Here is a 14,633-nt window from a genome sequence, read left to right as displayed (position 1 = left end):
TACCCAAATTTTGCATCAACATGGATGGGACTGGAGGAGATTATGCTAAGTGAAATAAGTCAAGCAGAGAAAGTCAATTATCATATGGTTTCACTTATTTGTGGAACATAAGGAATAGCATGGGGGACATTAAGAGAAGGAAGGGAAAAATGGGGGGGGGAATTGGAGGGAGAGATGAACCATGAGAGACTATGGACTCTGAGAGACAAACAGGGTTTTAGAGAGAAAGGGGGGTGGAGGGATGGGTTAGCTGCATGGAGCACTGGGTGTTATATGCAAACAATGAATCATGGAACACTACTTCAAAAACTAATGATGTAATGTATGGTGACTAACATAACATAATAAAATAAAATAAAATAAATTTTAAACAATGTGTGCCTCAGAAGTAGAAGATATAGTTGAGGTATTGCAAGTCAGCAACTCTGGGAGAGATTTCCTTCTGAGGATGAGACTGGCTGAACTCCCTATGAATCAGAACATTTTGAGAGTAGACTGACATATGTGGGAGAAAGCTGGGGGTTAAAGGCATGATAAATACACAGAAAACTAAACAGGTGGAGAAAAGACAATGATAAACACTAGCAAAGGAAAGCACAGTGCTAGGAGTACACCGCTGGCTCAACTGGGAGTAGCATTTACTTAGATAAAATAAGTAAACCCTGTATACAAATCTGATCAAAGCTAGGTTTAACAATTTGGGGAGGACAGAGACACAGGTAGTATACTTCTGAGTGCCCAGGATGGGGGTAGGCTCAAGGAGCTAAGGCCTTTCTTACATGGTGGGAAGTCAGTAATAGATGATGCCTGAAGCCAAAAACTCAAATAGCACTGCAAGCATGTTCTTTCTAAACATGGAGGGAAATATCAAAGAACCAACTGGAAGGTTTGATAGTGGTCACTTCTGAGGAAAAGGAAGTAGGGGGCTGATTCTTTAAATGGTGTGTCATACCATTTAAAATGAAAACTAAATTAAAGCAAGGAACAGTTGCTGTAGGATACAGAAAACCAGCATGAGCAATGTACTGGGCTATGTGAACTAATCAAATCACATCAGAAACCCCAGAGACCCAGGAGAAGCTTTCTTACAATGACGATGGAATTGCAGTGAGCAGCTGAAATGGCTGGTAGCTCACCACAGCGAGAAGATGAAAAGTCAAAGGTAGACGATGGGCATCTCACAGCAAACTTGACATTAACCAGAGATGAAAAGGAGAGACACCATTTCTGAGCCAGACTTAGTGAGGAGGCATGAGCCCGACCCGGGCTGGAAGAAGAATCAAAGAATGTGACTTTTGTTCCCTCTATTTGGCCAAAGCTCTCCTAGGAAACAACTGAGAAACCAGGTGGCAGAAAATAGAGCTTCTTCGTGACCACTATCAGCAGGAAAACCTGTGCAAGAGCAGCCAAATCAGGAAAAGAATGAAGGAGAAGAGAACTAGCAGCAGCTATCAGCTGCAAAGAAAGTCAGAGTCTCTACTGAGATTTAAGAAACAGAGGAGGAGTTGCAGGGAGCGGGGAGATCCTCGGAGTCCTCAGAGCCCTCGCTGTTCTTCATGGTGGGAAATACCTGACAACTAGCTGCAGGAAGAGCTCTTGCTGGAGAGAAGGTGGGCGTGCCCCAGCCTGAGACCGAAATTACTGCAAGGAAGCTCAAAGACCCAAAGCCATGAACAACCTGGTTCCTGGAGACCTGGTCCTTCACACTAATGTCTCCCAAAAAGGGTGGACTGTTGGCCTACTTGCCGAAATAGGCACCGTGCCCTGATACTGGCTGCCCACCTGTGATGTCTTTCTCTTCCCATAGTGGAAGAGGTGGCCCTAGAAACGGTCTGTGTCTGCATGTACTTAGATAAATGGAGAGTCAGATGGGTCATCGAGGGCTCTCCAGCAGCAGGTCTCTGGTCTAAGTTCCAGTGCAGGTCCATCAGTAGATCCACAGAAGCCTGTCCCTTCTGCAGGGACAGATGGCATGGTTGCTGCTGGTGCCAAAGACCTGTTTTTCCCAGGAATGCCTCCCAGTACCTGGTCATTGTGCCACCTCCCCATCTGATAAAGTATGGTTGAGGACAAGGTATGATCCTTTACCTACCATCAAGCAAACAAATGTTTATGGCTTCATGCATTGGGACTGGGCCAATCTAACAGAGAGGTGCTTTGAATTTCAAAATATTTCCAACCAGTATTGTGTATTGAAGGGTTTCCAGCCCCTCTGCCCATAGGTATGTAAACATTCATAGTTTCATTTGGAAGGAAGATGGGGTTTCATTAATGTGACTGAAGACCATGCTCTGCCCAAGGTCTTGGGGTGGTTCAGAATGTGTGGCAGCACCAGGTTCTGGGTTTTCTCACTTGTCCATAGGGTAGGGGGTAGAGAAGCTGGTGATCATGGCAAAGAGAGGTCTATTTGCATGTTCTTCCTTAAGTCAGCTACCACATGATAGGATCCCCAAAGCCAAAATCAGGGAAAAGCTAATGGTTGAAACAATACATTGGCAATGCAAGATCAAATCATCTTCTTTAAAAGTCTTCAATTTTTGTTTGAGGACTCCTCTCTCCCCAATTCATGGGGTTCTTGGAGAGTACCATCTCTTCCACCTCAGGGGTGGGGCAAGTGATCCAGCCCAATCCACTCATCCTATCCCCTCAGCTGCCAGAAAGGGATGCTGTATACAATGCATAATTTGTAAATCCTTACTGTGTGGTCCAGGCCGGAGCTTCCATTAGTAACAGGGTTCAAACCACACATGAAATTGAAAATGGTCAAGGGGCCACATTTAAAATGTAAAGAGAAACGGGTGAAATTAATTTTATGAATGTTGTTATTTAACCCAATAGATTCAAAAGATTATCATTTAAATGGGTAAGCAATGTAAAAATTGTTAAGGAGATGTTTTACATTCTTTGTTCATGCTGAATCCTTGGATCTGGCATGTGCTTTCAACTTACAGCACATCCCGGTTTGGAGCAGACACATTTGCAGCACTCAGTACAACCTGGGGCTCATGCCACCACTGTGGACAGAGCAGATGTAGCCCTGACACCAATCTGCTCCCAGTACTTTCCCAGATGCACCATGACCTGGTTCCCTCTGGGCCTTTGCATGCTGTTTCCTTTGCCTAGACCACTCTCCCCCACTGTACACATTCAGAACATCTAGCGGTCCTAAAGTTGTTATCAAAGTTTGGGATTATATGTGGCTTCCAATGACCCAGTGTAACCCTCCCAACAATGGTGTCATCATTCCTATCTCACCACAGAGATGGAAGTGGTAGTGTTGGGATTTGAACCATGGCCAGTCTGGCTCCAAGAGGTAGCCTGAGGGGGCAGGAGGAGGCGGTTGAAGCAGGTTGGAGGAAGACTGGAGGACTGGGTGTCAGCTGACCGGGGCAACAGGTGTGGTCTTCGTACCTCAGAAGCTGTAGCTGTGTCTCCCCACCCTTGGGAAGGATCATCAGGTCACAAAGGGCACTCAAGAAGTCTCGGGCAGCCCCACGTTCATCTGACAGATGGTAAAACTAAGGTCTAGAGAACGGAAAGCTTGGCCAAGGTCACACAGCAAGCAACTGGCAGAATTTTCCAGAGCAGCAAGTTAGCCAGTTTCTTTGAGAAAGGAACCCTCAGCTGCTGCTGGGGAAACCCCCACCTCACTCCTGGCCTGGCTATACTTCTGAAGTGTGAAAATCAAATTTCTCCCAACTCAAACCCTATTTTAATTATATTAGAAGAGTTTACAAACCTGGGGCCAGTTGGCGGGTGGTGGAGGGGGTGCGGGGGGGAAAGGGGTCTGCTGCTAATTGCTTTCAAAAAAATAGACTTTTTCCATGATGTAGTTATTCAATATGTTTGCATTTTCTTAACAATAGAGATTAAAGCAAACATTAAAGTAGACGGAATTGTGTCCTCCCCAAATTCATATGTCAAAGCTCTATCCCCCAATGTAACTGTATTTGGAGATAGGGCCTTTAAAAAGGTAATTAAGGTTAAATGAGGTCAAAGAGGTACAGCCCCAATCTGGTAGGACTGGTGTCTCTAGGAGAGGAAGAGACATCAGAGAGAGGTGTGTGTGTGTGTGCAAAGAAGGAAGCCCATGGGAGAAGGTGGCTGTCTACAAGGCAGAAAGAGAGGTCTCACCAGACACTAACCCTGCTGGCACCTCGATATTGGACTCCAAGAGTCTCCAAGACTGTGAGGGAAGAAATTTGTGCTGTTTAAGCGGCCCAGTCTGTGGTATGTGTTATGGTATTTTGTTATGGCATGGTTTTGCAGAGCAGACTAAGAACCCCTTTGAAGTCAGACAGACCTAGGTTCTCATCCCTACTCTACATTCCATGAGCTATATGGCCTTGGGCAAGTCACTTAACCTTTCTGAGCATCAGTTTCTTCATCTGTTGAACAGGGCAGCGTCACTGGGCTGTTGTGAAGACGGAATGTAACATGGGTCAGGAGCCTGACTAGTGCCCAGCACGGAGTAGCACAGATGGATGATATGTCAGGAATAAGCTCAGTCAGGAGTCATTGGACCCTCTGAAGGGATCACTGTTGAATCAGATTATCACCCTCTTTCCAAGGACCTTGCAATCTTAGAAGACAGAACAGGCCCACAATGGCAACTGAAAATAATATGCCTCCAAGAGTTATTTTCTGAACTCTGCTTGAAATTAGTCATGTTCCCAGTGGGACACTTGGGACTAATGCCTCCCATGAGTGTATCCCTTTGTGAAATAAGCCTGGCTTTGCCTTACAACTCGTGCTCCTCATGCTCCAAAATGGTGCCAAGTTCTAATGTTTGTGATTACCAAAAGTCCTTGCAATTTGAATTTTGAGACCATGTGTGTTCTCTCTCCAGCCTAAATCGGCCTATCTCTATTCCGAAAAAAAAAAAACAACCCTAGCCACCGTTCTTTAACTCAGATAGTTGGAGGGCTTGGTTTCAGGAGCCCTTGGTTGCTGGGGGATGCTGCCCCCATTCAGCAGTGTGGATCCAGCAGCTGGAGGAAACAATGGCCACTTTGTGGCTTTGCATGCAGAAGAAGAATATTTGGGGCATTTTCTTATCAAAAAGGAATTTCCACCATCTGGCTTTCCCGGGTTTGGGCTGGAATTCAGGGTGGGTTGGGGTGGGGGCTCTCCTCTGGGCCCTCAAGTTCTCTTGTCCTGCATGCACCACCCCAGCTGCCTGGAGGCCTGTGTCCCCCACCCTAACCCCAGTGCAGGGCAGGGTCTCAGCATTTGCTCCCACATGGAGCCATCTCTTGGCCACGGTGATAGAGCAGGCCCTTATATGTCTGCTGAGCTGATGGAAGATGGTGCAGAGCCCGAAGTGGACATCGGGCCCAGTATTTGATTTCCATCCACTCTAAGTAAGCTCCTTGCAACTGGTGCAATGAGACAAGACAAGAGCAATCCCTTTGTCAAGGCATCTGAGCCCTAGGTCTAAGTGAGGGATCACAGCACAAGTGCGGCCGCCTGCCCAGGCCCAGAGCTTGGCCAAACTCATTTTCTTAGGTATCGTAATCTGTCTTGTTCCTTGTGCTCCCCATGTAATCTGTCTTGTTCCTTGTGCTCCCAATGTAATCTGTCTTGTTCTTTGTGCTCCCTTGCCTCGGGTGTTTTCCTTGTAGGCCCTCATTGCCTCTCACTGAATGACTTGACTTAGCCTTTAGTAACTTTCCAGATAAACCCTAGGTGGGATAGGTGCGATTCTTACCAGCCGGAAGGTCGACATCTTGCGGCAGCAGCTCTTCCCAGCCTGCGTGCAGAGAGAAAGCAGAATGTCAGTCCTCATGGCCCTGCCTTGGAGCCCCCGGAGGGCAGGGGCCACGAGTGTGTCAGCATGTCCCTGAGCACTGGGCTCAAGAAGTGATGACTCTTGAATACATGGGTGAATAAGTCACAGTCCCATCCAAGTGTGAGAAGGTGCTTTCTCAGTTTCTTCCATCTTATTTCATCTTTACTGATCATATATTTTGCACTCAGTACTGGGCTTGACATAGGGAGTGTGGGTGGTTTTGAACATACTTAAGACCCAGTCCCTGTCATCCAGAAGCATAAATTTTATCTGCTCAGACATTCATGAAAACCAGTCATCACCCACACACCATGGGGAATGCTGAGGTAAACAGCCAGTGTAGCTAGAGACATGTGATGTCCTTTATCTGAACCTCATAGCACCCCAAACACAGGTCTTCCCCCATTTCTTACATGGGACCCCACAGAGGGCGGGTGAGCCGGTTAGTTAGCAGCACAGCTGGGAATCCAACCCTGAACTGCCTCCTTTCAAACCTGCCCCTAGCACCTGGCTGCCTCCCGTGAGGTTTGGGGGCACTCTAGCAAGCCTGATTAGCTGCATCAGGCTGGGGAGGGAGGTCGGGGGGCCCTGGCTGCAGCTATCCTGACCTGGAGCCCAGGCACTTTACCTCCTCTGTAGCGAGCAGTGTGAGGTGTGCTGGCTCTGTTTCGTTCATCACTGAGCTCCCTGCATCTAGCACAGGCCTGCCCCCAGGAAATACTTGTTCATGAAACTGTGAATGATGCCCTTGGAGAGGCTTTGACACTGACTTCAAAACATGAGTAAGGGGGCGCCTGGGTGGCTCAGTGGTTAAGCGACTGCCTTCGGCTCAGGTCATGATCCTAGGGTCCTGGGATCGAGTCCCACATCGGGCTCCCGGCTCAGCGGGGAGCCTGCTTCTCCCTCTGACCCTCTCCTCTCTCATGCTGTTTCTCTCTCGCTCGCTCTCTAATAAATAAATAAATAAAATCTTAAAAAAAAAAAAACATGAGTAAGAACTCACAGTGGAAGGAAGGGAGGACCTTCTCAAAGGATGGTGCAACTGTAGCGAAGTCAGAGGGAAAAGTGCAAATGATGTTGGGGTCAGCGTGTTTGGGCTGAGCAGAGTGAGTGGGGAGGTAAGAGAAAAGTACGGCTGTAAGCAGCAGGTGAACATGACAAAGAGCCTTTTGCTACTCTGTTCTGGTGGACAAAGAATTTTCTTATTCCAATTTGAATTTAGTGTATGGGCATTTATATGTTTAATGACAATCTAAGTCTTCCACATTTGTTGAGCACCTACAGTGCAAAGGTCAAAATCAGATTGTAGATTCCTTTGTAAGGTCTGAGCTTACATTTTTCTCTCTAACCCCAAAGGAGCATGGTACCTCCTGTCCTGGTCCTGTCCCTGTTCTCCTGGGCTGGGATGTTTGGGGGTAAACAGAGGCTGAGAATCTAAGAAAGGTGTCCTCGGGGGCACTGCAGCCCAACCTTCCCACTGGTGCTCAGGGCCCTTGGCTTCCCCGCCCTGCACTGACCCCATGGGAGCGTGTCCCCACAGGGACCTGGGGAGGTGGCGGGCATGGGGGTGGGGGGTGCAGGGACTGGAAAGTGTGGCTTGCCATCTACCAGCTGCGAGAGCTGAAGCAGGTCCTGCAAGTGATGTAGCATGCTCTTTCCTGAAAATGAAATGGCTGGAGTTTTGCAGGGTCTCTGTGAGGTCAGAGACACACAGGAAGCACTCATGGAATGTTTGCTTGTGCCTCCAGCCCTTCTCTGGGATGCCCTTCCCCGCTTCCTGGGCAAGCACTCCTGAGGATCCTGAGGGATTACCGTTCCCAGGCATGAGGCTGCTGACACTTGAGGCCACATTTCCACTCCTTTCTCATGGAGAAGTAGGCCCAGGTGACCCGCCCAGGTGACACCTGCAGCTAAGGTGGAGCCAGTCAGGCAAAGCTTTGGAATCTGTTTATTCCCATTTAGGTGGTAGAAACCTTGACAATCCAATAACTAGCAGCTGCCCTCAGGAGAGGATTTCCCATGGAGCAGACACTGTTCCAGGAGGAGATGCTGCTATCCCCATTTTATGGGTGGAACAACAGAGGCCAATAAATAGACTTTGCCCAAACTATTCAACTGGTCAGAGGAGAAGGGGATTCTTCTGCCCAACTCCAAAATCCATGCACCTGGCCCTGCTACCTCTGCTTTGGGAAAGTTTAAGGGTCTGTATAAAAGTGTGAAGATGGGGTGCCTGAGTGGCTCAGTCGTTAAGCGTCTGCCTTCGGGTCCTGGGATCGAGCCCCACATCGGGCTCCCTGCTCACGGGAAGCCTGCTTCTCCCTCTCCCACTCCCCCTGCTTGTGTTCCCTCTCTCGCTGTGTCTCTCTTTGTCAAATAAATAAATAAAATCTTAAAAAAGAAAAAGGCAAAGAAACAGTCACCTGAATCCTGGCTCCCAGCAGTTCTCCCAAGGGAGGCTGGTCCATCTCCCCGCCTCATATAACCAGGGAGAGATGGGTGGGAAAGACGCAGAGGGACACCGCCCTGCCTCTGGCTCCCCACTGCTGCTCTGGCTCCTTGCTTCCCCGCCCCAGGTAGAAATTTGAGGCCCACCCATGGGCTCTGGCTCTGTTGCCCTCTGCCCCCTCACCCATGGCATCTGACCTCCATGTACATCACATCATCCCTCTCCAGACACCAGGATGCGCCCCAAGGTACCGCCCTGCCCATCCTGGACTCCCACTCCTCTGACTCCCAGATTCCAGTGACGTCCACTTCCCCGCCACTGGCCCTGGTCTTCTCATGTCCCAGAATTGCTCCACCTCAGAAGCCATGTCTCCGGTCACACCCCAGCCCAGCACCATGCCCTCCCCCATGAGGAACCGTTCCTTTGCTTCATTATGACCCCTTGGCCCCTTTGTTTCTCCCGGTCTGTCAGCCTGCATCCTAGCTTCATTTCCTTCCCAGCCAGTCTGGACAGTGCCTTACATCTTTTTTTGGAACAAAGTGGTTTTATAATACCTATAAACATAATACAAATATAAAGTACAATAAACTGCATGACACATGCACCTCTCTGGTCTACCATACTCCAGGGAAGTAGGACTCCTGCTCTCACCTTGCAAAGTCCCAGCCCTGAGCCAAGCACACCAGGGACGTGTCACACCACCTCAAAGAAGGCCAGGGCAGTTTCATGGCCTGTACCTCTTCTAGGACTTTAGAAATGCCCGAGACCCTCCCATGGGCCCTGGTCAGCTCTTTCTGCAACCCCCCGCCCCCATTTCAAAACTCTCTCCCACTACTCACTCTGCAGAAAACCTTGATCTGCATCACTGAAAAAAGAGAAATGACCCTCAGCCTCCAGCTCTGCCTACTCCTTTCCTTCTACCTGTGAGCACATAGGGGACTGCCCAGGGGAAGGGATGCCCTGAAGGCCCCCATTAACCCTTCCAGCCCTGCCTTCTTTGGCCTCCTCCATTGGGGGCTTTTGCTTTATCAAATACTGTAGTGGTTAATATATGTCCACAAATTCTTTAACACTCTTCCCTTCAAAAGATGGAGACTCGGGATGCCTGGGTGGTTCAGTCAGTTAAGCATCTGCGTTTGGCTCAGGTCATGATCCGAGGGTCCTGGGATCGAGTCCCACATGGGGCTCCTTGCTTAGTGGGGAGCCTGCTTCTCCCTCTGCCTGCTGCTCCCCCTGCTTGTGCTCTCTCTCTGACAAATAAATAAATAAATAAAAATGTTTTTTAAAAAAAGATGGAGACTCATTCTCCTGTCCTTGAGTGTGAACTTAGTGACTCACTTCTAACAAATAGAATAAGGTGAAGGGATGGGGTGAAGCTTCTGAGACCAGTTCATAAAAGACTTTGTGGCTTCTCCCTTGGTCTCTCTAAGACCGCTCAGCTTGGGGAACCTTGCTGCCATGTCATGAGGACAAGCAGCCCTAGGGATGGGCCCATGTGGGGAGGAGCTGGGTCTCCAGTCAAAAATAGCCAGTAACCTTGGAAGCAGATCTTCCGGCCCTGGTCAAGGTCATAGATGCCCACAGCTCCAGCCAACATCCTGACTGTTACAGGCTAAATTGTGCACCCCTCCCCCCATTCATATGCTGAAGTCCTAACCGCCAGTCCCTCAGAATTGAACTCTATTTGAAGAAGAGGCCCTTAAAGAGGTGATGAAGTTAAATCAAAGCTATTAGGGTGGGGCCTAATCCAACAAGACTGATGTCCTTGTGGAAAGAGGGAGAGACACCAGAGGTGTGTGTGAGTAGAGGGACGACCATATGAGGACAAAGCAGTGAGAGGGCAGCTGTCTGTAAGCCAAGGAGAGACGCCTTGGAAAAAAACCAACCCTGCCATAAATATCTGTTGTTTAAGCTGCTTGTTCTGTGGCATTTTGTTACGGCAGTCCTAGAAGATGAATGCAAACCTCAAGACAGTCCTTGGCGAAGAACTGCCCAGCTAAACTGCTCTTGGATTTCTGACACTTGGAAAGTGCATGAGATAATAAATACTTGTCGTTTTAAGCTGCAGGATTTTGGAATCGTTTGCTATGTAGCAATAGATAACTAATACAATTACCCCTCACTCTTATATCTACACCCATTCTCACTGTTCCTGCCTTTCCTCTCTGCATAGAGATAAACTCAGGTCTCACCTAAAAATGAATTTTCTTGGCCTCATGACCCCCTCCAGCTATTGCCCTCCTCCTGTTTTTGCTCCACTGCAGATCTCCTTGAAGGAGTTGTCCCTCCACCCCCATGCTTCCTGTACTCTCTCACCCTTCATGCCCTTCCCCACCTTCCCTTTGGCTCTGGGGGCACCCTTCATCTCCTCCTAGGGCCTTTTCCCTCACCTTGACCTCTTCCTGTCTGAGGGAGATGCTGATTGTTTTTGTCTGCTTGAAATGCCTTCCTCTGTTCCCTTTTGGGGAAATTCTCCTTCCTTTGCCCAAACTGTGTTTCTAATGAGGACCATAAAAGACATAAATCACAGTAACCCAGAGTCAGCCTGTGACCCAAGCAAGGGCCAACCACAGGCTTTCCCTGAGATGTTCTGATTGGAACTAGGGATTGGCTTTCCTCTCTAGCCATAAAGTTTTGAAATGTGATTCCAGAACTGGCAGGGGCTTTTGTCCTAGTGTCCTGAAAATAGATGATTTGAGAGAATAAAGTTGGTAGCTGGGAGGGAAGGAGACAAAGACAGAAATTCTGCTTCTGTCTTTTTGTACTTGATTATTTGAGCTAAGCCATTTGGATTCTATCATTGAAACCAAAGAATTCTCACTGATCTGGTAGCCCTCATTCTATTCTCTTTCAGCCTGCACACTCCCCTTGTGCATGTCCACCCTCTCCTAGGGCCACTGTCAGGATCAAAGCACTTCCAAGTCCAAAATCAATGTCTCCAACCCCCCATCTCCAACCTGAACTCCAGATCCACCAAGGCTCTATTTTCTGGATATGTCCAGCATATAGGTGGGCACATTAAACTCAACGTGACCACAGCAACTCATCTCTTCTGTTTCCACACCTGCTCGTTCCCATGCGTTCTTTCTCTCAGTGAATGAAACTAGCAACTGTGAAGAAAACACTTGAGTCATCTCTAAGTGATCACTAAATGATCTGAAGATTTCATCTGTTAAAACTTAAGGCTTCCAACTATATGTTGTCTACAAGAAAACCACTTTAAAAGTAAAGACACATATTAAAAGTAAAGAAATAAAGATATATCATGCTAACCCTAATCAAAAGAAAGCTGGAGTAACTAAAGTCATTTCAGACAGAGCAGACTCCAGGGCAAGGAGAATTAAGAGGGACATTACATAACAATAAACAATAAATTGGCCCGGAGGGCCAATTCCCAGAGAAGACATGACATTACTTAACATGTATGCACCTAACAACAGAGCATCAAAATATATGAGGCAAAAATTGGTAGAACTACAAGGAGAAAAAAAATGAATCCACTATTATAGTTGGAGACTTTAACACTGTCAGTAACTGACAGTCTTGCAGGCAGAAAATCAGTAAGGACATCGTCAAATTCAATAGTGTCATTAATCAATTGAATGTAGGTGACATTGGTAGAATACTTCATCCAACAACAGCAGAATATATATTCTTCTCAAATTCATGTGGAACAGTCACCAAGATAGACCCACATTCTGAGCCATAAACATACCTGAGCAAATTTAAAAGAATAGAAATCATACCATGTCTGCTCTCAGACCATGATGGAATTAAACTAAAAATCAAAATAGCAGAAAAATCCCAAAATGTTTGGAGATTAAGAAACATATTTCTAATTAACACATGAATCAAAGAAGTCTCAAGAAAAAAATTTTAAATGTTTTCAACGAAATGAAAATGAAAATACAACTTGTCGAAATTAGTGGAATATAGTGAAAGATGTGCTTAGAGGGAAATTTATAACATTGAAAGACTATGTTAAAAAAGAAGAAAGATCTAAGGGGTGCCTGGCTGGCTCAATCAGTGGAGCATGTGACTCTTGATCTTGGGGTTGTGAATTTGAGCCCCACATTGGGTATAGAGATTACTTAAAAATAAAATCTTTCAGGGGCATCTGGGTGGCTCAGTGGGTTGAGTGTCTGCCTTCAGCTCAGATCATGATCCCAGGGTCCTTGGATCCAGTTCCACGTCAGGCTCCCTGCTCAGCAGGGAGTCTGCTTCTCCCTCTCCCTCTGCCCCTCCCCCTGCTCAGCTCTCTCTCTCTCTCAAATAAATAAATAAAAATCTTTAAAAAACTTAAATATTTTTAAAAAGAAAAAAGATCTAAAATTAATAATCTAAGCTTCCACCCTAGGAAACTGGAGAAAGAAGAGCAATATAATCCTAAAGCAAGAAGAAGAAAAGGAACAATAAAAATTAGAACAGAGATCACAAATCTGAAAACAGGAAATCAATAGAGAAAATCAATGAAACCAAAAACTAGTTCTTTGAAAACATCAATAAAACTGATAAACCTCTAGCCAAGCTAACCAAGAAAAAAAGAGAGAAGATGCAAATTTCTAATATCAGAAATGAAAGAGGAACATCCCAAGAATAATTAACTTGATCTCATGGACATTAAAACAATAAAAAAGGAATATTATGAGCAACTAGATCCCTACAAATTTGGTAACTTAGACGAAATAGACCAATTCCCTAAAAGACAAAAACTGCAAAAATTCACACAAGAAGAAATAGACAATCTGAATAAGCCTATACCTATTAAAGAAATTGAATCAATAATTAAGAAAGCACCAGCCCTAGATGGTTTCCCCAATGAATTCCACCAAACATCTAAGGAAGAAATGGGGCCCATTCTCTACAATATCTCCCAGGAAACAGAAGCAAAGAAAACACTTCCTAACTCATACTATGAGGCCAGCATTATCCTAATACCAAAGCCAGATAAAAGACATTGAAAGAAAGGAAAAACTAGAGGCTCTTTCCTGTCTTGCCCATCCCTTAGTCCTCTATCATGCTTCCCTTGGGAGACTGGAAGCCTTACAGGTAGACTTGCTGCTTCTGGTCTCTCTAGAAACTATTCTTCATTCCACCAACTAAGTGATCTCTAAAAGATGCAAATAATTGGCACGTCATGCCTCTCCACAGCTAGGAGTGTGCCATATCTTTTTTTTTGGCTTGTTTTTAAGTAGGCCCCACACTGTTTCAGGCTACAATGTGGGGCTTGGACCCTGGACACTGAGATCAAGACCAGAGCTGAAGTCAAGAGTCAGATGCTTAACTGAATGAGCCACCAGGCACCCCAGAGTGTACCATATCTTTATGGCAGTCAGGTCCTTCAAGATCATGGCCCGCCTAGCTTTTCAGCCTTGTATCTCACCTCTTCTCCCACAGGGTGCCATGAATTTCATGCAGTTCTGGAAATAGCCCATATTCTCTCTCACTTGGGTGTGTGTGCACTTGATCTGATGTGAGTTTGGCAGGAACATGTACACACGCATGTCTGTATCCACACCCAGTCACCCTCTCATGGTGCAGCTATAATTTCCTATCTCAGCACTTATCCCTGTTTTTAAGCATCAGTGTGTGTGTCTCTCCCACACTGGTGAGAATCTTAAGAACAGAACTGTGCACTACTCATTCCGGTAGGGGCTCGCAATATGCTTGCTGAATGAATGGATAGAAGGATGAGTGGGTGGGTGGGTAGATGGATGGATGGCCACCCAGAAGATGGAAACAGCCCTGCTCCCCATCCCAGGAAAGCAGGTACGGCGTTGCCCCTGAGGGAAAGCCCTGGGGTATTCACAAGTTCCTGCCTCTTGTTAGTGAGATGCTTTCTTCTTAGCTCAGGTGCCCCTGTCCAGCCCTGTGGCAGGTCAGTGTGTTGCTGAGTCCACTGGGGTCAGTGTCCTGCACTGGCCCCAGGGTCTACCTAACCTCAGGCACAAGAATGGGAGTGACGATCATCTGGGGGGAAAAGGGTGAGCTGCTGGTTCCCAAAGTCCTTCTCAGAGCTGCAGGATGTCTAAAGCTACACATACCACTATCATGCGCTTCTGGGCATCCCTGAAGTAGAGCATGGGGGAAGGGGTAGGAAAATGCTGAAAGGTGAGTGGGGAGAGAATCCAAATATTGCTGGGACCAGGAGGGGCTGCGTGCCATGTGGTGTATGAGGCACACAGGAGGAGGCTGGAGTCTGAGAAGCAAAACCCACACTGAGATGCTGGTCTATGGGAAGCTAGTCTAGAGGGGGACGCTACCCTGGAGGGCTGACAAAGCATTGCCCAGGGAAGTGGTGCAGAAAGGGTGTCTGGGGCTGGGGCTGGGGGAGGGACTGAGAGGCTTGGAAGTTACCCGTGTCACCAGCCAACTCCTCCAGAGCCAAGGGTCTCT

At 47.1% G+C, this 14,633-nt stretch overlaps 1 protein-coding gene across 1 annotated transcript in view; it reads right to left on the bottom strand.

The window, feature by feature from the left end:
* MYO7B (myosin VIIB) overlaps window positions 1-14,633 on the bottom strand; it is an 87,764-nt gene that overhangs the window by 67,449 nt on the left and 5,682 nt on the right. Inside the window, exon 2 of the mRNA XM_081815491.1 lies at window positions 5,711-5,752. Coding sequence (XP_081671617.1) covers window positions 5,711-5,728 — 18 coding nt within the window. The 5' untranslated portion in view covers window positions 5,729-5,752. The remainder of the gene's footprint in view (window positions 1-5,710; window positions 5,753-14,633) is intronic.

Source organism: Leptonychotes weddellii, chromosome 3 (genome assembly GCF_054177405.1).
Source record: "Leptonychotes weddellii isolate Sample4059 chromosome 3, ASM5417740v2, whole genome shotgun sequence".
Classification (NCBI taxonomy): Eukaryota; Metazoa; Chordata; class Mammalia; order Carnivora; family Phocidae; genus Leptonychotes; species Leptonychotes weddellii.
Note: the sequence above shows the minus strand (reverse complement) of the source record. Positions and strands in the feature narration are given on the sequence as shown.